At 44.1% G+C, this 22,641-nt stretch overlaps 1 protein-coding gene across 3 annotated transcripts in view; it reads left to right on the top strand.

Annotated features, from left to right (window-relative positions):
• TOM1L2 (target of myb1 like 2 membrane trafficking protein) overlaps positions 1-22,641 on the top strand; it is a 58,616-nt gene that overhangs the window by 924 nt on the left and 35,051 nt on the right. For all 3 annotated transcript variants that reach the window (XM_069870402.1, XM_069870401.1, XM_069870400.1), the window contains exons 2-4: positions 18,963-19,047; positions 19,738-19,816; positions 21,448-21,597. In XM_069870402.1, the coding sequence (XP_069726503.1) occupies positions 18,963-19,047; positions 19,738-19,816; positions 21,448-21,597 (314 nt within the window). The remainder of the gene's footprint in view (positions 1-18,962; positions 19,048-19,737; positions 19,817-21,447; positions 21,598-22,641) is intronic.

Raw genomic sequence — 22,641 nt, 5'->3', positions numbered from 1 at the left:
GCCCAGAGCTTGAATTGTGGTTTTGCTAATGCTCTGGTGACATTAGGCAGGTTGTTTTGACTGTGCTTTCACCCCACGGCTCACCAAGGCCTTCTTGGGTTGCTGTATTTCCTCCCTCCCACAGGCATGTTCGCTCTCAACTGTGGTCAGTCTGGTTTTGGTTTGGGTTGCCACCGCCAGGGCTGCAGGAGAAAACCTGTGCGCCACTTCTTCTGAGTTTGACAACTTGCCCACAGCTCAATGGGCTGTCATTGCCTCCCACTTTCTTCTCTTAGGCCTTAAGAAGAAAAAACAGCTTGGGTTCCTGCAGTGTAGGGACAGCGACGTGTGGTCCCAGAAGCCAAGGCGATGTGCCGTTGAGTGCACTTGTGCTCGCATCCTTCTCCAGTGAACCCATGATTTGTTTCATAAGCAGCAGTAATTCTGATGCCTTATTTGGAGTTCTGTTTAGGATAAAGTACAGCTATGTGTACTCTAGTCTATAGCTAATCTACATCAATTCATGAAAAGACGGAAGCCTCGTGTCTGTGGAAATTAAAGTTTGAAGTTTGCAGCGTAGCTGGTAACGGCCTCAAACCCCAGAAGTTCTGTTATAGCACGTGCAGAGACTCTTGTCGAGGTAAAAGGCCCTTTAGTCTTGCACTGTGCTTAGAAGATGGCTGGACTCTTGCTTTGTCAGACTATATGGAGCATATGTATAGCTTGCTGTTTTTCTTTAGCCATCTGGGGTGTTTATTTCTTCTACTTAGGGAGAGAAGTGCTGAGATTTGAAGGATAATAATGAGAATGGTGGAAGTTAAACATGATTTTAAAGTGAATTTGCTTTGTTGTGCTTGGCCATCTGACCACATCTGCTGGGACAGCTGGCTGCTTTGCTGCCTGGGCAAGCTTCTGCGATGTTAAAGCAAGGCAATAATTTCTCATCTATTAATTGTCAGATTCTTTTAGCATCAGTAATTGGTTTATAGGGACTTCCTTAAGGCTTAAGAATTATTTGTGGTGTTAGAAGGCTAGAAAAGTAGATTTTATGCTGCCTTTCTGACTCTGGGTCTCTTATGTGCCCTCGCTCTCTTCGAACAAGCGGTTGCTGCCAATTTCAAGGCTTCAAACACAAAGCTGTGAGGGAGCTGCTTTCATCAGCTGAGGTCAGGTGTGTGTGAGGGGCTTGTAATGCAACTTCCCTTAATGCAAAATTCAGCTGTGCTTTAAGAATGTTTTTTCATACATACATAGCTGCAGGTTTTATTTTGGAAGAAGAAACTGTTCTGCCTCTCCCATCACTGCCAGTTATGCCTTTGTGAGACAACAGCAAAACAAAAGCACGCCTTGTTCTGAGACGGTGCTATTTGCCCAGTGTTGCCACAGTTTGTTTTTTCAATAAGCTCGTGGAATATAATTTTCACTTATGTTTCTCTTCGTTCTTTAAAGGAAACTGAATGATTTTTTGTTTCTGTTTAAACATATTGTGTTGAACACAGTTGTGATGTTTTCAAGCAAGGCCTAACACTCACCATAAGGGAGAAGCACAGAAAATCCTCTAGGTCCATCGGCGCACCAAGAATGTGTGTTCTCTGCCGGGAAGTAGCAGTGGTTCATATGAATCATAGAATCGTTTTGTCAGAAAAGACCTTTGAGACCATTGAGTCCAATCAGACAGTTGTAGATAGCGATGAGGTCTCCACTCAGCCTCCTTTTTTCCAGGCTAAACAGCTCCAGGTCCCTCAGGTTATCTCATAACCCCTGCTCTCCAGCCCCTTCACCATCTTCATTGCCCTTCTCTGGGATCCACTCCAGCCCCTCGATGTCCTTCTTGCAGCGAGGGGCCCAAAGTGAAGATGTAATTAGGGCCAGGCAATGTCTTCAGATAAATGCCAGGTCTGAAAGAACACCAGTGCTAGAGAAGGTTTGAGGAGAGCTGAGAGGTAATATGAGGGATTTTCTCTTTTCTCCTCTTTATCTGGATCATGTCTGAAGCCAGACAGGCTTTTTATGTTAACTCCTTTGCTTAATGTGGGAAAGTAACGCTAGGATGAGCTCAGAGGATTTGTAATAGAGGTGGATAGAGTCTCCTGCATCTCAAGTGCCAGTTTAAATGTGTGCCAGGTTCCTCTTTGCTGAAAGCTGCCTGATTTTTGGACTGGCTTGTGTGAGTGGCCTCCATTGAGTTTCCAGCCCCATAACAGAAACTGTGTAAAACAGCACTGTGGCTACTAATTTCAAACCTCTCTGGAAATATGGTAGAGTGGGTGCTTAGAGGGTTGTTCGGAAGAATACTCCTGACCAGAGAGGAGGAAGGGTCCAGGAAGATGTGTAGTAAGACGAGGAAGGCAGGCTGCCTGTTGTTGGAAGAGGGGCTGGCCTGGGGGAAAAGCTGCAATTTACAGTAGCGGGAATTTGCCTTGAGATCCAACATCCTGCCATAAATTGTGTTTTTATCGTTCTTTGTTCAAGGGAGCCATCTTTAAAGTGTCACCATTCTATTCAAGGTTATGAGAACAAATACGCTTACCGCAGGTTAGCGAAAACGTCTTAGATGATCAAAGCTGATTGAATTACAAGAATGTGATGTACCGGTGACTTTTTCTGCTCATTCTGCTTATTTGGTAAAGGCCACGTGGCTTCCACATGAGGACACAGGAAAACCAGTCATGTTTTGTAGTGCTTTTATCCTCTGGAGACTTTGCAATCGCTTCAGGAGAGTGTTTGTTTGTTTAAATCCAGACCAAGTCTTGCTGCTGGCCTCCCCCAGCTCCCTTGGGTGCAAAGGGCTGGATCTGGGCGATGCATGGGAGTACTGGGGTCTGTTTGGGTGAGAGCTCTGGTCAGGGCTCTGTGCTGCTGAACTCAGCCGATCCTGCTCAACTCAGAGCCAAAGACGTCCAGGGAGAGATGTCCAGCACCCGAGTTAAATGCGTGGAGACTCAAAAGTTAATTTTTAACAACGCAGTAGGAATTCAGGTGCCCTGTGTAGTTGGGGTGTTGCTCAGGCAGTGCTCGTTTGCGTCCTTGGTCCCTGTTGATGAATCCAGGATCCAGGCAGTTGCCTTGGAGTGTTGTTTTTGAAGGAGGAACAGTATGGTGATTTAATACAGAGTATTGTTGAAGGAGGCTACAAAAACAGGTTTCAGCAAAAGATACGGAGGCGCTTTATTGAAGCAACAGTAAGGCAGACAGCTTTTCAATTGATTTTTATCAAAGCACTTGCAGTTTCCATTCAAGGCTGCTAAATTGATAATAAATACACTGGCCAGAGTCTGTTTCCAGGGCTGCTGTTTTGTTCCCCCTCTTTTTTTTTCTTTAATGAAAATATGCCTCAGCTTGGGAAGCGTATAAACACCTTTTTATTGTTCTTGTCCACATACACAATTTGCCTAAGTTCCCTTCAGAGTGAACTTGCTACTTTGCTGTAAGGAAAACACTTTTTTTGGCAAGAAACCTTTTCCCAGTGCCAGAAGGCAGTGTTTAAAGGGCACACCGTAATCCTAGGATCTGGTACCAATAAAATGATGTGTTTGTGGCGTGCTGTTGGAGTCTGACTCATTTCTCTTTTCATTAATTGCATTATAATAAAATAAAAACTCCTTTGCATTTCCCCATAACCACTGAAGTGTCATGCCCTGCTCTAAGGGAAGCTTTTCTCACTACAAGGCAGCAGTAACTTTTCTTGCTATCACATTCCCACAGCATATGCTGCATCAAAAAGATGTATTTTGTCTTTCCTCACAGAGAAAAGGACACAAGGAGGACTTTTTTCACAGTTCAAGTGCCTTTAGAGGTACTCTTGTAGCTGCTCAGTTGTTAAAAATCCACCCCACAGTGTTTCATACAAGAAGTGTGCGAGCTGTGCAAAAGTGAGTCTGATAAATGCTTTTAGTTTTATAAGATTATTTGGATCTGCTTTCCTTTCATGACAATGGATTATGTTGTAAGGAAAATCTCCATGAAATATGAAAATGGGTATCTTTGCTTTTAGAGGAGCAAATAAATACTGAGTCATGAATCTGGCAACTTGGAGAAACTACATACGTGTGTAGAGCTGGATAATTAGTGTAATACCATTTAATACTAGGTTTCTAAGACTGGATTTATTTTATAGGCACAAAAGCAGATTGTAGTTCATGAAGGTATTATAGCATGTATTTTTGAGTAATGCAGTTTTATCTCTTCCAGCGCAGCACAGTTTGATGTATATTCCATATGCTTCTAATATGAATTTATATGGGAGAGGTTGCAGTGTGAGGACAACTTGTTCCTGTTGATGCTGCTCTGTTCACGTACTCGGCAGATTTTTAAACTGCCTGTTTAAAATATGCTTGACTATAAACACAGACAGCAAATCCTCACGGACCCTTCCAACGGATTTCATGTTTCATCCAGAACAATTTTCACCAAAAAAAAGCAATACTGTGGTTTTTCTTAGTTGAATTAAGACCAGTTTTGAATTAGTCAAACTCTCCTTTGATTTCCTAAGCTACATTGGGTTTTTAATTAAGCATTCTTTGAAGGTGAGCAAGGCATTTGACATTATTATCCTTGGTGATAATGGTCATGAGGGAACAGCAGCAGTGTTTGCAGGAATTCTGGTGAGCTGATTCTTCACGGGATGTGGCCCAGCACAGCAGGGCTGGTGTTCAGGGCTGGCCTGGTGATCTCTTCTTCCCTCGCCTGGTGTTTCCTATTTGCCTCTGGGTAAATAACTGCACACTGTGTTTTGGTTTTAGAATTTGTGCTGTCCATCGGTGCTAAAAAGCATTAATGTTCGGAGAACACAGAGGAGAAAGCAGAGTTGTAAGAGCCCGAGAAGTTAGGAAGTGACCCAAGAGGCCAGCCTGCAGAACACTGTTCTCTCACCGTGTCTGGTATGACAGGTCTGCACACATCAGCCAGAGCTAGAGTTCATTCTCTCATTTGCATGTGCCCGGGGAGTTACTAGTTTTCTACCTAAAAGAAACTTGTTGCTAAGTATAAAAATCCTGTCTAGGAGAGACAGGCTTTATGTGCTTAGTCATTCTGCTGACAGCTCTCCCCAATGGTTTTGCTCATTTATTTCCGTTATTGTCAATGGGAAACTGTTCTTAAAATTGATGATTCTTAAGGGTAAAAGGTGCTGATCTAAAGCCTGGTCTCTCTTCCCTTAGGAGCAGGTCCTTTGTTACAGGTAAACATGTCTGTAGCAAACTCACGGAGCGAGATCTTCCAATCTGTAGGTGCTCTTCCCATTGCTCAAGAAGGGGAGATGCAAATAAATTCAGCCAGTCTATTATCGGCAGCACTGTCTTTTAATTTAAATATATGCTCTGTGATTGTTCTGTACTTGCCAGAGTTATAAGGTGGGCCTCAATAATGTAGAAACTCATTTCAAAATCAAAGATTAGGGAGGAAGATAAGTCTGTGTATTTATCTCCCCTGTCTGTGTTTGGGCAATGCCTGGCACACCTCTGTGCAGGCTGTTTACTCATGCTTATGTATCTCTGAGTTGACAGAAACTCTTTGGCAGTTCAGTGTTTGCAAGGCAGTCTCAGGGATCATCAGGAGACTCAAAATCAAGTAGATATTCAGGAGGAACCTGTTGAAGACTTTGGTGAGCTGGTAAGCCTGCTTGTTTGCTGAGAGGGAGCCAGTCTGTTCCCCAGCTGGTCCTTGGAAGCCTTCTGAGTTAGATTACTTTGGGAAGGAATTCTCTGTTCAAATTCAGATCAAAGGGAGTGTACACAAAGTGAAAGCACAGGGTAGTGTCATAAATTGTGTGTGAACCCCGAGACCTTAGCTGAGGTTTCTTAAGGCGAGAAAGACTTTATTACGTCCCAAATGTGGTCAGGAATGTTGAGGATATTGTTAACTCGGACATGTTGCATCCTTGCTATTTTTGTGGGCTTCATCTGCTGCAAAAAGCGTGAGCAGCTTTGTATTTGACCTAAATAACAAAAAAGTCACATTTCTTGCATAGCTGAGTAAATGCAGAAAAAGCCCCTTTTTAATATCTGGTATTTAGTGACTTTAACTGTAGGTTTTGTCTCAGTTAGAGTTTTCTGCATTTATTTTCCCTTTGGAAGGAAATGGATATCCTTCCTTGCCTGTACACACGGAAAGCTATCTTGAGCAGATTAAATAAATTGCAAGCTTCTGCAGCTTTGCCAGCAGGTTCTGGAAGGTCTTTGTGCTGTACTAGACCCACAGGCTAGTGGTATTCCACAGCTCCCCATCACTCCCTCTTCTCAGACTTATTCACACACATCCGTGTGTTTTAACAGAGGCATTTTCCATAACTTGTGATAACTAGATACTTAGAGAAAATACTGATATTTTTCCCAGACATCTGTAAGGCTTTAATTAGTAATTCTGTCAAAAAAGTCAAGCCTCAAGTAAATTTTTTACTGAGGTAACCCAGAGATGAGATAATTTATTGTAACTCTTCCTTCCAAAACAGCTTTAATTGTAGTTCATAGAATCATAAAATCATTAAGGGTGGAAAAGACCAATAAGATCATCCAGTCCAACTGTCAGCCCAACCCTACTGTGCTGACTAAATGTTGATGCGAGGCACGTCTGTTGGGCTCAGCGCAAACCCTTCTCCCTCTTTATATGATGCCATCGAGAACGTTAACTCCTTAGCATTCACCAGAAAGCTCACCAGTCTTAAGGAATTTAACCAGTTAATTGGTTCCTAATTTAAGACTACGAGAGAAAACATGCAAACTTTACTGGAATATTTCATCTGGAGTGAATCTTGAAATTGGTCTCCAGGTATTACCTGAGCACCGTCTGGTGTTCTGAGCACTGGTATGGGATATAGGTGTGATAATAAGAGGATTGACAGTGAGATTCCCTTATCTTATGTTTAAGCTCTTGTAGTAAATAGGTTGTTTTTTCATTATCTTTGAGCTGCCCTTTCTCTACTGATTTTTGGTTCTTTTAATTAGAAGGGTATTTCAGTGAAAAGAGCGATCTCAGACCTTTGTGAAATTCTCTGCTAGTATAAATAATGGTAAATCTGAAATCACTTATTAGACAAGAAGTTGTTATGGCAACTATAAGATGGTTGGCTAATCAGAGAGTGAGATCAGTTTTTATTTACAAGCATAATGAGCAATTAAGTTTGAGCAGCTGTCAGACTTGGAAAGTGATTAAAGTTCAGCAAACAACCCAAATGGGTCAGCGTTCAGTTCTGGTGGTTTTCTGACATTGCTGCTTGATCGTGTGTGTGTTTTACCTGCTATAATTAAAACTGCCTTTGAAATCCCCATCGATGCCAGTGTCTTGGAGCCAGCAAGTAATGAAAAATCTCTTTTCTGGCCACGTTCCTTAAAGGGTCTTGGCCTTGACTCTTGCTGCAGGTAATGGGGTATTTCACAGGTGGCATTCCTTAAAGCAAACCTTAGTTTGCGTGCTGTCTGGCAGCATCATCTCCAGGCTGTCGGTCATCACCAGGAGAGAGCTGAAACGGTGCAGCCTCGCTTGGGCAAGCTCTGCACCTCCAAAGGGCACTCTCATAAAAGGAATCATTATGCTCCTGGTTGCTTAGGAAGCTGCTGCTTGGCTCTGAGCAAGAACGTGCGCGGTGCGCGTGAACGTAAAACCCAAAAGGAGTCGAGAAAGCCTTGATTCACCTAGAAGTATAATGGAACACCTGGGAGAGGGTAACCTTAGCTGGAGCTGGTGAAGCCACCAGCGAGCAGGACCTGGCTAGTGCCATCGCTCTACTTGTTGCTTTCATAAACAGGAGCAGTGACACTAAAACGTATCAGTTTCACACTGCCTAAAAGGCTTCAGTAGGCTCTGTATTTGTTATTCAGTACTCGTGACTTCTCCTGTGTTGTTTATTAACGAGCTGTAAGCATCAAAGACCAGAGAGCTGGTTCTCTGTAGATTCCAGAAGATCATATATGTTCACACTGGGAGAGTTACCTTCACATCCACGCTCTGTGGTTTTCAGAACACACTTGATCATCCCTTTTCATCTGCAAGGATTTGCTTCTCTGCTGCACATGGTAAATAAGCCAAGTTGTTTGTATGCCATGCTCAAAATCTGTGTTCTTGTTAGAATCTGAACTGTCCAAGGACCAGCGTAGTTATTTTCCAGACCTGTGCTGCAGTCCCCTGGTACATCTACATTGTTTGTAATTTTATGGCACTAATAGTGTTGTGTAATATAGGAATTGCAGTAGAACGTGAAGCGGATAGGGACAGTTCCTGCCTGACAGAATTTACAGGGTTGTATGACGGGATAGCACACGTTCATGAGTGGAGATTCACAAGGAAATTAAAATGATGGTCTCAGAAGTAGGCATTTGCGCACTCGATCTAAACTTCTCGTGTTTCCATTTTCTTTGTATCGGGCTTTTCCAGGCTTACCTAAAGCAGCAACACGTGAGAAACAGAGCTGTAGAAATGGAGCCGGATTTTTAATAGGGTTATTAGAGACCAAGAAATCCGCATTTCTCAGCCTGCACACGGTGGAATAGCACGCATGTTTCTTGTTATTGTTGCCTGATTTCCACTCAGGTTTCCTGAGAAGATTGCTTGGAAGTGTTTAGCCGCTAAGCTTTTGCAGGCATAGCAAACTCAGTTTGTTGGAATGGGCAGCTGGCAACGAAGCCCTTCAATGACAGCAGCCTTGGCAAAAGTGGTTCCTGTTCCCTCGTAGAAGAGCAGCCAGCTCTCCCATCTTCCCGTGGTGAAAACGTTTAGCGTGTTCCAGACACTGATCTTCAAGCTGCGGAGGCATTGGAGAGTTTGGATGGGATCAGAGCTAGCTGCCTCTTGCACAGGCCTGCTGTCATCTCATAGAGCAGTGTGAGGGAGGACTGCAAAATGGAAAAGCAAACGGAAGCATTTCACACTAGAAAACGTGAGCTGTCAACCCTTGAAAGCTGCAGGCTCCTGACTGTCTCGTTCTCTTCTGCGTGTGGGATAATGGTTTTCCAGCGGACGCAGCTCTTGCCTTCATGATTGTAGATGAATAGGAGAGCTGGGTGTGGGAACGTGCACACGGAGTAGTCTACTGCAAGACTTGTTTTTTTCCGTTCATAACACATTTTAATTATCGTACATGAGCATTTACTTAAAAATCTACTGTAGCATGTGACAGTGAAGGAATAAACTTGTTCTTGTAACTGCTTTCTTGCATTCCTACATATGAAACATTTTTCCTTTTTTCTCCCCCCTTCGCTAAGTGTAATCAGTGTTTTTGGTTTATTTTAAGTATGTGAGAATGTGGGCAATTGACTTTAGGAGTAACCTGTAAAAAAAGTAATATAAATAATACCAATGTGGGAGCCTGATGGATTATCTTTGCCTTACAGTTTGTGTGCAGCAAACAACATGTTGTGCGTGAGTGGGTGGGAGGGGGAGCTTTAAATATATGGGGATGAGGTTTTAGAGTTTGCAGCTGATGTGGATTAAAAATTCTTAGAACATTTCATCCATGAAAGGCAATTAGTTTTGTTTTATGAATATGAAAAGCACGTAGCTTGTAAGTACTGGAGTGAAGTCCCAAGTGAGTTATTAGAACTCGCTTTACTCGTGTAGTACAAAATTAGCCATCAAGAGCTGATAGATTTCAAATATAGCTCACTGACACGCTGATCATCCGTAACTTTTCATAAAGGTGTTTTTTCAGTCTCACCTGCAATCACTGGGTGCTGGTGGGGTCCTGCACAGGGCAGGCAGTCACAGGTAGGGCCCCTCGCTGCTCTTGAGGTGGCTTGCAACGTTCTGTGCAGCTGGGATGTCAAGTTGTAACGCGGCTCTGCCTGCAGTTCTGGGTGGTAAAACTGCACCTGGATGCGCTGATTATTCCCCTCTCTCTCTGGTAGTATCTTACCTCCAGGTATTATCTTACTGGTCAAAGACATTCTTCTGCTTTTGATTGTGGTATGAATTTTCTGCTTTTTGGGGATCTTTTAACAAGCCATTTGCAATAGTTTATTTAAGGAACTGTCATAGCGGAGTTCTGTGTGACTTAGAAACAACAAGCCCACTGTAATACAGCCTTTCAGTGTACTTGATTACAAAGAAGTTGAGAAATCGGTAGTTACTTTCAGGTTTGTAAGTAAAGGCTGATAAAATGAATGGAGTCTGCTCAGTTTTGGGTTCTTTTTTAGCAGTTGGTTTTTGGCACTTGGACAAATCCATGTATATTAAGTAGGTGTTTAAGAGCTTCTTTAGAATTTTGGGGTTGTCTGTGTGAATCTTAGAATCACTAGGTTGGAAAAGACCTTTGAGATCATCAAGCCCAACCATACCTGTGCACTACTAAATCAGTTGTCTTTCTGGTGAGAAAAGCTTCTCAGCTACTGAGAGGTGTTTGGAAAATAGACTGTTTGTTCAGCTGCTTCAGCTAGTTTCTTCCTCTGGGATTTTTTTGGAGTGGAGGAAAGCCCAAAACTCAGCTATTAAGAAATTTTATATTTCTGGTGTGGTGAACAGATGTTATTCCTCCAGTGTGTCAGTGTTTTAATACCTGAGATGCTCCGTTAAGGAACTGGTAGCTCCAGTTAAGGAACAAGGCAGCCCCCCTCCAATCATCCAAATTCCTTGGAGAAATTAAAACAATATAAAAACTCTTTGGCAAGTAGGAAGCAGCAATCCAAGTTCTACCTATGGAAATGACTAAATGTCAATGTAATTTGGTGTACAGTGCTGGCTGTGGTCACAGGAGGAGATTTGGGTCACCATCCCGACGCAGTGACCTGTTTAAACAGTGCTGTGCTGGTAAGTTCTCCCTTACGGAGTCGTATGGACAAGTCATAGCAGTTGCAGTTTGATTCAGAAAAGGCAAATCCAGTTTGTCACCTGGAAGATTTTCATTCATGCTTTCATGCCTCTCATCTAGACAAGAACGATGGACGCGGAGTGTGATAATGTCGGGGTGCTGGAAGTGGTGCCCAGTAGATCACGGGTGAACCATCATCTCCACCGATGCAACAGCGTGGGGGGACGGTCTGTCATGAGATGTGACATGTCAGAAAGGAACATTGATTTGTCGCTCCCCTGCGGTAAATCACACGGTAAACATCTCCACTCAAATCCATTAAAATCAATTCGTACAGGACGTATATTCTAAAACTGCTTTGACATTTCTGATTGAAGGCGTTAGCGTGTTGACTTCTGATGTGAACAGGGCCTTGTTTGTCACTGTAAAGCAGCACCAGACTTCGAATATCATGGGTTTGCTGTGAGGTGGGGATCCGGCCAAGGTCACTGCAGAAAGAGGTGAAGAAACATGCGGTGCAGGCTGAGATTTAGGGAAAGGTGCCTCTGAATCATGCAAATGGCTTGATGACATGGAGCCGCTGCTGTGTGACCTAGCTCTGAAGGACGGCTATTTACGGTACGTGGGTCACACACTGGCTTTAATGAGTGTGCGTGTATCGGAGGAAGGCGGGGTTTTGTGCTTTGTTTTTAAATCTGTGTAGAATGGAGAAGTCAGAGGGATTTCACTTTGTTTTAAAGGAGCAGTAGTCTCTTTCTGCCATCTGTTTTAAAAGAGAGCAGCCTCAATACACGTCATTCATTGGAGCGTGCTGTGAGCAGCACCAGTTTCTGCTGAAGGGGGAGCTTCAGTGAGAAGATTGGTCACAGAAGTCTTTATTGTGTAGAAACCCACCACACTGTTTGGGATCCAGATTCGAAAAGCTTTAAAGGATGATGACTAAACCATTATTTGTGCCTGAGATGAATGACATCTGAGTACAGGAACCACCTGGGCTGGGTTGCCCTGTTGGGCCATTTCCTTACAATACAATAGGTTTTACAACATGTGAATGTTCTGAGACCTACAAGATGTGATAAACTAAGTAAGTCAGGCTGATCTGCTCTCTTGCCTACTCTGATATTGTTATAAGGATTTCTGTTTCAGTTTTCTTTTTGTTCAGGGGAAGCTCTGGTCTGAGTATGACAGCAAAGTCTCCTTTGTTTTACAGCTGTTAGTATTTAATATGTATTAATCCATTCACCTCACTTTCCTTCTGAAACTGCTCTGCTCAGTTCATCAGCTAAGGTTTCCAGCTTCCAAGGGCCTGAATTTGTGGAGATGTCGGGCAATGTGTTTTCCATAGCATCACGAGGATGTTGTAGCGTAACTGAATTCCATGTGGTTTTTAAAAAGGCACAGTAATTGTGTGTTGTGTGATTGCAGGTAAATGTGATCTGGAAGGGACCTTGGAAGAAGTTTGGCAGCTTCAAAAAGGAGAAAACCTAAAAGTTAACTGGAGAAAATGATGGTCCTCAGTCCACAGCTGTGCCTCTAACAGCATTTGAGCTAAATACTCATCATGATTGCACATATGCATGCCCACAGCTTCTCTTGTATTTTAACATAGTCTCCGCAGTCATTCTAAACTCTGGTTATTCATTTAATCAGCCTCAGAAACTTTGCAAAACAATGAGTGGAGGATAGATGGCTTCATCCCAAAGAGTCTCAATGTAAGCATAGCTAAGATCAACTGAAAAGTCCCAGCAGCCGAAGCGGATGGCCAGTGCTGCAGCAGTGCTACCCAAAGCACGTTTCTCTGTAATGCCTTGCGGTTCAGATTGAGCCCGTTTGTTCTAGCTGACTGGCTTTTTCTTTGGAAGTGTGAAGCTCAGCATTTTCAGAGCAGTGTGAAATAAGGAATGTAGAAAAAGGGCTTGGAGCAGTGAGGTGGCTAATTGAAAAACGCGATTGGAGCTGTGCTTTCTAACAAAGGAACTGGCAGGGTTTTATGAGTAAGTCACTTCAGAGTTGAGTTTTGATCTTGAATTTTGAATGAGTCACATTTATTTTTTATTAGCAGGGTTTTGCTGCAAAGGAAAAACCCTCCTGTGGTTACCATACTGTCTAAGTGCCCATGACTCTTCCTAATAGAAAATGTAGAGAAGGCAAGAATAGACTGTTAGGTCCAGAAATAGCCAAGTGTTATTCCAGTGTATATCTGTCTTCCAAGGGAGATGTCTTGAACTCAGCAGCCATGTGAATGCTGAGGATCTTCAGTCTTACCTTTGTTTTGCTTGGACAGCTGATATATGTTTCTGTGGCCCCTCTGTGGTCTTTCTCCAGGTCTTATTGATGGTGCTGTGCAGGTTGTGGAGTTAGAAAATATAATGATGGCTTAAAGCCAAACACTTTGATGAGCCATAGCTCGGAGGGAGGTGTCACCATCTCATTCAGTAGCTTATCTTCCCTTGTGAGTTATTGCTGTCATGTGTGTTTTGCATTGCCTTGCAAAACTCTTGTTTTTTCCTCTGGAAGACCTTTGTCCATTCTCTAAAACCATTTTACATTTGACCTCAACTGATAGCCCTTGCTTTGGAGAGAGCTCTGACAAGCTGAGGGAAGGGGGACCAGCAGGAGGGAAGGCAGACCCTGCTGATACTGCGTGGCTTCTTCTGCTCCCTCTCACACATTATGCAGAGTGAAATATTACACATCTGACTGTTTGATTTGCTAACTTCAGTGTTGGAGCACAGCTGGTAGGCAGGTGGACTGTTAAGAGGCAAGGCGAAGATCTAAGATCCACAATCTTCTGAACTTCCAAGCTAAAAAAACCCCTATGTTTTATGCTGCTTGAACACCAAACACTGTTGGAGGGGAGAAATGTGGGATCAGAACTCTCTTGCTTTTGGATCGCTCTGGTATGGTGCATTGGTGTGCGTGCTTCTTGCATAAACAGGAGAGGTTTTGTGCGTAATTCTTCCTGAACATATGAATCAAGAGTCTCTGATTCAATGTTTGGAGAAGTCCCAAGAGAGAAAACTGATTTCTGTGAACACAAAGATCTGTTCATTCACGAGATTCTGGTGTTCAGACAGAACAGCGCAGGTCTCCCATTTTCATTTGATGGGAATTCTGGCAAGTGTTGCATTTCACTTCCACTTATGCCTTTTCTTCCGAGAACTTTAGGCAGCACCAGTGACTTGTTGGTACTTATAGATAGACCTCTTGGGGAGATTTTTACCCTAATAGTGCCTGCTGTCATCATTCAGCTGCAGTCATAGAATCATGGAATGCTTTGCGTTGGAAGGAACCTCAAAGCCCATCCAGTTCCAACCCCCCTACATGGGCAGGGACACCTCCCACTGGATCGGGTTGCTCAAAGCCCCATCCAACGTGGCCTTGAGCACCTCCAGGGATGGGGCAGCCACTGCTTCTCCAGGCAACCTGGGCCAGGGCGTCTCCACCCTCCCAGGAAAGCATTTCTTCCTAAAATCTCATCCCAAATCCCCTCTTTCAGCTTAAAACTGTTCCCTCCCTTGTGTTATCCCTGCACTTCCCAATCAAGAGCCCCTCCCCAGCTTTCCTGGAGCCCCTTTTAGTGCTGGAAGCCGCTCTAAGGTCTCCCTGGAGCCTTCTCTTCTCCAGGCTGAACAGCCCCAACTCTCTCAGCCTGTCCTTGTGTGGGAGGTGCTCCAGCCCTCTGATCATCTTCTCGGCCTCCTCTGGACTTGGTCTAACAGGTCCATGTCCCTAAAGTAGTAGATGTTCTCCATGCCTCCAGCAGACTGAGTTTCAGTCTTGGCTGTGTAAGATCACATGTGGTATGTGAATTAAATAGCATCCAGACTTCAGCTTGTGCAGTGGCAGGCCTGATGAAAACCTTCTGGCAGTCTCCATCGGCAGTTCAGTATGATGGTCAGAGAAGAGCATTGGAAGGAGGAAACAGGGAAGACTGAGTTCTGCTTTATCTCAACCGTGTGTGAACAAAGTCAAATTTTTAAGTGTCATCAACATTGAGCAGTAGCTTTGAAGCGAGAGCAGTAGCTTTGAAGCGAAAGCAGTAGGACTGGAAAGGGCTGTGGGAGCAGCTCCTTGAGGACAATGAGTGTTCATGTTTCTTTGTTGGGTGACTTTTGAGCAGGGTTCAAGATGGGTGGTAAAAGTTCTTCTGTGTTTTTCCCTGCCTTTAAAAGAACATTACTGTCCTGCCTTGCCCAGCCTGTTTATTATGTGGTGATTACACGGGCGTCTCTGATGTGATTTCCTTGTGGCGACATCTCTGTGGTCAGAGCAGGTTGCTTGGAAGGAGGCTTGGCTCGGGATGTGTGTACTGAAAACTTCAGGCTACTGAGCAGCGCCTTTTTGATGCCTTAAAATGTACGTGATTTCAGTGCAAGCAGGGAAATACTGATATTGCCGTTTGGCAGAGTGTGGAAATGTGGCCGCAAGAGTTGGATCTCAGAGGGAAGGTGTGAATGAAAAAATAGCACCACTTTTTCTCCTTTTCTTTGCAGCCTAGAGACGAGCTAATGCTTGCGTGTGCGGATGCAGAACCCAGGGTCTGCAGCGTGTCAGGCGTGGGCTGCCAGATTGTCTTTCCTTCTCCCAGAACATTTATGCTTCAATTTGGGAAAGGTGGTGGGAACTGATAGCATCTTGTTTCTGAGGGAGACTCTTCCTGCTGGTATCCTGTCTCCGTGTGAGACGTTGGCTCCTGGTCCCCGCTGCAGGGTCGGGAGCTGTGCAAGGCGCCCTTGGCACCCAAGTTGGGAGCTGCCAGCCCCTTTGATTATGCAATTAAACTGTACCGTAAACTCTTGGGTTCAGTGAGGGGAGAGCCAGGAGGGATGTCTGCTCATTACCTCTTTCCTTGTCTAATCTAACATTTCTTAGTCACCCTGGAATCCTTCAGTCATGCTTCAGAGTCCTTGTGTGAACTGGTGCCATTTAGACGCCTTTTAATGAGCTTGAAAGAGGTTGAGGTGACTTTTTTTAAAGGGTATTTGCATGCCATTCTCTCACAGTTCTCTGATTGTTTCCCAAATCTGTTTAATCTTGTCAGTTGTATCTGCTGTTTGATGAGGAGTCTCAGAGATGTGTACAGCTTCCAATAAGTCCAATAAATACTGGACAGTTTATGGGGTATTTTTAATTTACTGCATTTTGGGGTCTGTTGGGCAGAGATTCTCTTATAGATGAGTGCAGGTAGAGCTGTTTCACCAGAAATCCAGAACTGCGACCTGCTGTGTTGTGGTTCTGGAAGAGCTCTCCAGGCTTTCAGTTCATTGTGACAGAGCACTGTTCTTCAAACAAATCACACATGAACTCGTGGGCCTTCTCTGCAGCCGCTTGACTCCTCTCTAACTAGTTGAGAGAGCACTGCAGCAGCAAATCTGGGTCACCCGCCCTACAAAGGACAAACGACTACAGATGACAAGTGCTTGTGTGCTCTCTGTTGCTGAAGAAGAGGCTGAATTAGCTTCCAACTCTTATTCGCATTAAAAATTACCCAAGGGGAAAAGAACTGATTCTCAAAAAGACAACTGTTACGTCTTAAACCCACACAGTCTCAATCAAGTTCAATGAAAGAACGGAAATGATAAAATAAAAAAGCAGTAACCAAACTTGGTGGGAGAAAAAGGATTTTGTTTGCCCCAGTGTATCCCAAAGGGAAATAGGAGGGAGGTTCTTGGGGACCCTAGATGAATGTTCCTGTGCCACCCTCCATACCCTACGGCAGCAGCACCTCTGCACTCTGCCATCTCCAAAAGACCGCAGTTTTTAGCTGTGAAGTAGTGCCTTATGCATATTTTGTCACAATAAACCTTAACTAAATGGGTCTTACAAGACCAGTGAGCGAACTGGCTACCGGCGCAGCTTTGTGCAGGATCAGCATTCTCCACTAGCACTTATAAAAAGTTATAACAGAACCAGAGAGCACGAATATTGTGAAGCCGCTGCCTGGTGCCAGATGCTGTCAAGAACACACAAATTTGTTAATCTAGTTTTAGATGAAGAAAACAAATCATACGCCCAGATTAAGGAATACCCTCTATTTAAAGTGTGATCTCTCATTTTGCAGAACTGTGCTTATAAATCCTTTGCAGCTTTGGAGATCGCCTTCTCCAGCAGAGCAGCTGTAGTGGATTTTTTTTGTATCCCTGAATATTATGTTGTTTTCTCTAATGTTAAATAAAATGTTTTCCTAAGCAACAAGGATTTTATGGAGGTGAAGGCAGATTGTGTTCTATAACAATAAAGCCTTATGTACGGTACAAGAACAAAATGCAACTGCAAAAATGATTGTTGCAAGTTGCTGTGTTCAGAGATGAATTCCTGTATCCCAGAAAACATTAAACAGCTCTGCCTGTGCTCTTCCTTAAGAGATTCCATGCCTAACGTGGCCTGAATGCAGTGAATGGAAGATACTCAATAACCTGTGCAGTATTTACTGGGCATTTTGGAAGCCATGCGTTGGGCTGAGGTTCATTCTCAAGCAGAAGGAGTTTTCATTGTTGAAGAGAACTCTACCACGTGGTGCTGATGGCTGAAAGGGACCCGCAGGTGAAGGTGGCACCACTGGGAGCTTTGCAGCCTCCTGGCTGCAGTTTCCTGGTGGGTGAGACCCTGTGCAGCATCTCTGTGCCTGGCAGCGCTGCCTCTCTGAATGCGAAGACCTGCAAAGAGTGATCTCCTTTCCCATGGTGTCCTCTCCATGGCTTCTTTTCAGCTCTCTCTGCTTGGATTTTGTGTAGCTGTGTGGTTTGTCTCAGACTTAGGCAGTTCCTGTCCTTGCTGGAGCTGCTTTAGCCGTGATTCTGGTGTAGATGAGTCACTGGATTACCCAGCCACGCAGTCTTTCTCAGAATAACGTCCTGTCATTATGGCCTGTGGCATCTAAATCCTCAGTGAATATGATAGAAATGTTAATGGGAAGAACACAGTTGGTAAACAGAGAGAGGGATGCGTGAAGTCCTCAGAGCCTGGTGTTCTCAAACAAAATCTGCCTTGTTCTGGGGGACAGACTGAGGTCTGATGTGAAAACAGAAGGACAGTTGGGGAAGATGGTACTTGTGCTTTTGTTCCTGCTTTACAATTTTCAGAATATTTTTACTTGGTCTATTTTGCATTTAAAAATGCTTTTCTTTACCTTGTTTACCTTCCAACATTGGATACCAGGGATCCATAGAAAAACCTCGATTAATTTAGCGAAGAAGGTCATGTTTGGCTGGAAGGTCCCCTTTCTAGGGGTCTGTGGTGACAGACTTTATGTTCAACTCAGTAATATATCTGAATGTGGGCAGAGCAATGCATTAAGGGTTTGAATGCTGCAAGGAAGAAGTGTGAAAAATTCTTGGGATGTTCTAGGCACCGTAGACAGAACTGCATTGATTTAGGAGGAAATCCCAAGGAGGAAATACTTCTTGTCAACTGATTACTCGAAGTTATGGTTATGTTACTCTTGCAGCCGTCTGTTAATTAAACTGCCAACAGTTGGCATCTGCTACTGTCACAGTGCTATAGGTCGTCCTTCCTGATGCTGGAGTGACTTACCTGCCACCCACACAGTGAGGAGGGAGCGTTTGGGAGTCAGGAGGAGGGCAAATCCTGCTTAGGTGATGTGTACATAGCCCAGGCATGGAGAGGAGAGAGGGGCCATGGGACAGGGGGAAGCAGTGCCCAGCCTCCTGGTAAGTAGATATTGAGGTGCTGTGGGACAGGAGTGAGTCCTGGGCAGAAAGGGCTGCCTGTGAACAATGTCCTGACCTGTCACGTGCTGAATGTTTTCACGTGTTGGTGGTTCTTTTCACACTGAAATTCTGGACTTCCTTGAATTCTGTCTCCAGGTTGCTATCTTTCCTCCCTCAATTCATGCGGAGGTGTTATCTGCTAAAAAAGGGAAGAGGTCGTGTTGATTTTGAGGAGGTTTTCCTACCTTGTAACTTGCCAACAGTGCAGCATCTGAGCAGTTTAAATTGGAATTAGCTGACATTTTCCTGCTCTCCCTGGAGTCTTTAAAGAACAGACCATTTCTGTGGGCTGGAGGTAGTGAGCTTGAGGGATAATTGATTCTGTCTGGAAACCTCTGTGCTGATCCCTAAAACCAGGGGGGAAGGTTTGACATTGCTTACAGTCACTGGGGACTTTCTATTTTCTCCTTTCTTTCTTTTACTGGGTAGTTTCAGCACAGAGTAACTGAAGATGGATTGAAGTACAACACCTAATCAAGAAGATGTGAAAAGATTGGTTTTTCTTTACTTTACAGAAAAGGCCACAGATGGCTCGCTGCAGAGTGAGGACTGGACACTCAACATGGAGATCTGTGACATTATCAATGAGACAGAAGAAGGGTACGTGCTATTTCAGCAGACTCTGAAAGGTTCAGGAACACAATCTTCATCCAGTCGTGCTCAGCATGTGAGGAGGTGCAGTGAGTCTGAGTGCAGATGCTCATCGTTTAAATGCAGTTTGCAAATGAGTTGCTCTGTTTTCCTGCTCCTCAGACATTTCAGAAAACCAGTGTATGATGTAGCGCTTTCTGGGGTTGATCTCTGCATGAGAGAGCTGCCGTGAAACGTGTCTGGTGGGAGAGGGTACCGAGTTTGTACCTCTGGGTTCTTATTTTCGGCAGCTGTATCTCTTTGCAGTGCTGCAGTGCTGTTAATTTCAGCCATTTGAATAGAAAGCTGCTCAGAGATGTCTCCTTCAGCAGCAGAAAAGCTGTGCTGCTTGCAGTTTGCAGAAGAACTGATTACTGATGTTATACCCTGGGCCTTTTTCTGAGTGCCTATCAATCTTCCCTGCTTGATCAGCATCCTACCTTTTGTGAGGCCCTGGGCACTGGTCTGGTCTTGACTTCTGTGATATTCTGTCTCCTGACATAGTTCTACATGACCCTAGTTTGGTTGTAGTCAAATGATCTGAAGTTAACACACATGCCTGTATCCAGCTGGAAATGGCAAATGATTCCTTCTCCCACAGTATGTGGTGTGTGAAAAGTGTCTAAGTTGTCTTTTTAAAATGCTGTGTTTTTCCTTCAGTCCCAAGGATGCCATTCGGGCGCTGAAGAAGAGGCTGAATGGAAACAAAAATTACAGAGAGGTCATGCTGGCGCTGACGGTGAGTGGGGGCAGCCTGGAATGCCTTGAAAGGGCAGAACCGTTTTTTTTTGTTGTTTTCCTTTTCCTAGCACTCTCTTGAATGTCCACCCCATTTGCTTTAACGCTGTTCTGCCCTTTTCTTCTCCCCAGTCACCTCCTCACTTCCATAGGGAAGAGTTATGGGAAGCCTTGCATAGTGTTTTTCCAACTCAATTGATTTCTGCTTTTCTCTGGGCTCTAATTCCTGCCGAGTAGGGACTGAGGAAAGCTAAAGCAGCCCAAATGGCTCTGTGTACTCGTTGGGGCTTTTTGTTTTATTCTTGTTTCCCTGTGTCCTACTGTTTTGCCGCTCCAAGACGACAGCTGTGGGCATATCTGCAAGTGAGGATGATGAACTTGCCATATTTTCAGCTTCATAAGTAGCTGATGCACGATTTCCCATGTGAATGGCTCTCTGTAGGAGCCTCACATTAATTTATGCTGATCTAATTTTGCTCAATAAAGTGCAAATCATATTCTGTGCATTTAGGCAGCACTGCTAAGGTGTGAGATAATTTGCCAGTGACCTTTCGTACTGATGGCTTTAGCCAGGGGTTTCCTGGGTAATGTTGCGCTCCTGAACACGCGGCGCTGGGCGGGCTCCGTGAGGAATGAGTGGCAGTAAGTAGATGAAGTTCCACTGCTGTGGGTAGGTGATCTGTATGATTCTTTCACACAGCTCTTGTTGCATCTCCCTGACGGAGCGTGACTGTTCTTTCTGTCTTCTTGCCATTTCCTATCCTGGGTTGTCATTTTGACAGATTACCAAAGACCAAACCATGAGCTTATCCATTGTGCAGAGAAGAGCGAAATTCATCAGCGATGAGTCTGTGTCATCAGGGCTGATGAAAGTAACTGAAGTAGGGGAGTAATTACAGACTTCTCAGATCCAGAGTCGCAGTGGTTATTAGGCATGGCTGTAAGGAGAAGTGGCGCATTGGATTTATCTCCATGCTAATCGTGTTCTTCAGAGAAAAATCAACAGCTGTTCTTCCGTGGCAGTTGAATGGCAAGTGGAAGGTGCCTCTAGCTAGGTTGCAGGGGGAAAACATGTCAAAGTATAACCTGTCAGAGCATTCACAAGGGAGTGTTTTGAATGAGTGAAGATCATTCACCTGAATTCCCAGCTCTAAAACATGGCTTATAGCTCAGAGCAAGAGGGTCCAGCTGTGCTCCAGGTACATGGAAGATGGTGCCACAGCATGATAATACCTCACTGTGACAGGATGTCCTCTGTCTTACTGGCTCTTGATGTGATGCTATGTACTTAGCTCTTCAGCTGCGCGGGTTGGACAGTTCTGCTCTGAAGAGGAAGAAACTTCCTATTTCTTTACCTCGAAAACAGGCAAAGGTAGATCACAAAAAGGCCCTGTGTGTTAATGGTGGATGAGATACATCTAAATGTGCGTGCAGAAAAGTAAGGGGTTGGGTAAAAATGGGGAAAAAAGATGAATTAAGAGTAAAAGTACAATTTCTCCTCTGTCTTCTCTCCAGCTCATCAAAAGTTTTAGAATAATAAAGAAAAAAACCAAATCAAACCAGCCATATAGGTGCTATGTGTGTGAGATCAAGCTTTGCCCCAACAATAAATGGTTTTTTGTGTGTATGTAGGTGTTGGAGACCTGTGTGAAGAACTGTGGCCATCGCTTTCATGTCTTAGTGGCAAACCGTGACTTCATCGATGGTGTTCTGGTGAAAATCATCTCGCCCAAGAATAATCCCCCCACCATTGTACAGGATAAAGTACTAGCGCTGATCCAGGTACATACCTTTTCTCTGCTTCTGTATGTTGCTGCCTGAAATAAGGACTGTCCGCTTCTGTGCTACGCATCGCTAAGCACGCTGTCATCATTAAAAATGTGGCAAGTTTTTTATATCTAAAACCAAACAATATATTCTGATTGACTGGGGAGAGCAGACATGCATATGCATAGATATTTTACCCAGGGAGAAATGTCTGGATTCTGCATCGAAAGGTACCGCTCTACTCTAAAACAAGAGAACTTAATGGCAGATAAATGGATGGCTTTGCAATTTAACAGTCAAATCTAGAAGCTGGAGACCTGCTTCTTCAATGGGCTTCTCATCTGAGGCCAGGAAGTTTTAGCAGACCACACTTTTGCTGAATCATTACCTTTCTGTCTCTGTTCCCCTGACCATAAAATGAAGCTGATCCCTCCTTTAGAAAGCATTCTGAATTCCTTTTAAAGATGAGTATAGAAGAGTAAATGACAATATAGGAGTTAAAATGGTTTTGGTGCCTTTTCTCTGGTTATTGTGCAGTAAAAGTGTGTTGTCAGATCCTTGCCTGCAGTGGGGAGGTTCAGACAGAGGCCTGTCTGCCACTTCTCCTTCTGCGCAGCACAGCAATAAACAGCCGTGTTAATTCCACAGACCATTAGCAACACATGAGGAAACATTGGTGCCTGCCTGGAGGAGATTTGACAATTATAGGAAGCTTTATCACTGAGCTCCTACAGGCTATTGTGTACACCAGAGACTAAAAGACACTGTGTATTTAAAATGATATAAACCCGCTGCAGTGTTTCTTGTGGGAAGGAGTTTACAAATGGGCTGCAGAGTTTTCCAAATGTACTTCTGATGTTTGTGGCAAAGCGTGCAGTTGAATTCCTGCTGGTTTATTTGTTATTTGCATGCACGGGTAGGACATCGTTAGAGCATGACAGTGTCAATAAGTGATTTCCAAACAGAAAATTGGCTGGGTGGGGAAATTAGGACGGTTTGCAGTGGGGTCGGTGGAGTCCCTTTATTCTGGTCTCTGATCTCAAGGCTTTAAAAACACAA

Source organism: Phaenicophaeus curvirostris, chromosome 16, assembly GCF_032191515.1.
Source record: "Phaenicophaeus curvirostris isolate KB17595 chromosome 16, BPBGC_Pcur_1.0, whole genome shotgun sequence".
Taxonomy (NCBI): Eukaryota; Metazoa; Chordata; class Aves; order Cuculiformes; family Cuculidae; genus Phaenicophaeus; species Phaenicophaeus curvirostris.
Note: the sequence above shows the minus strand (reverse complement) of the source record. Positions and strands in the feature narration are given on the sequence as shown.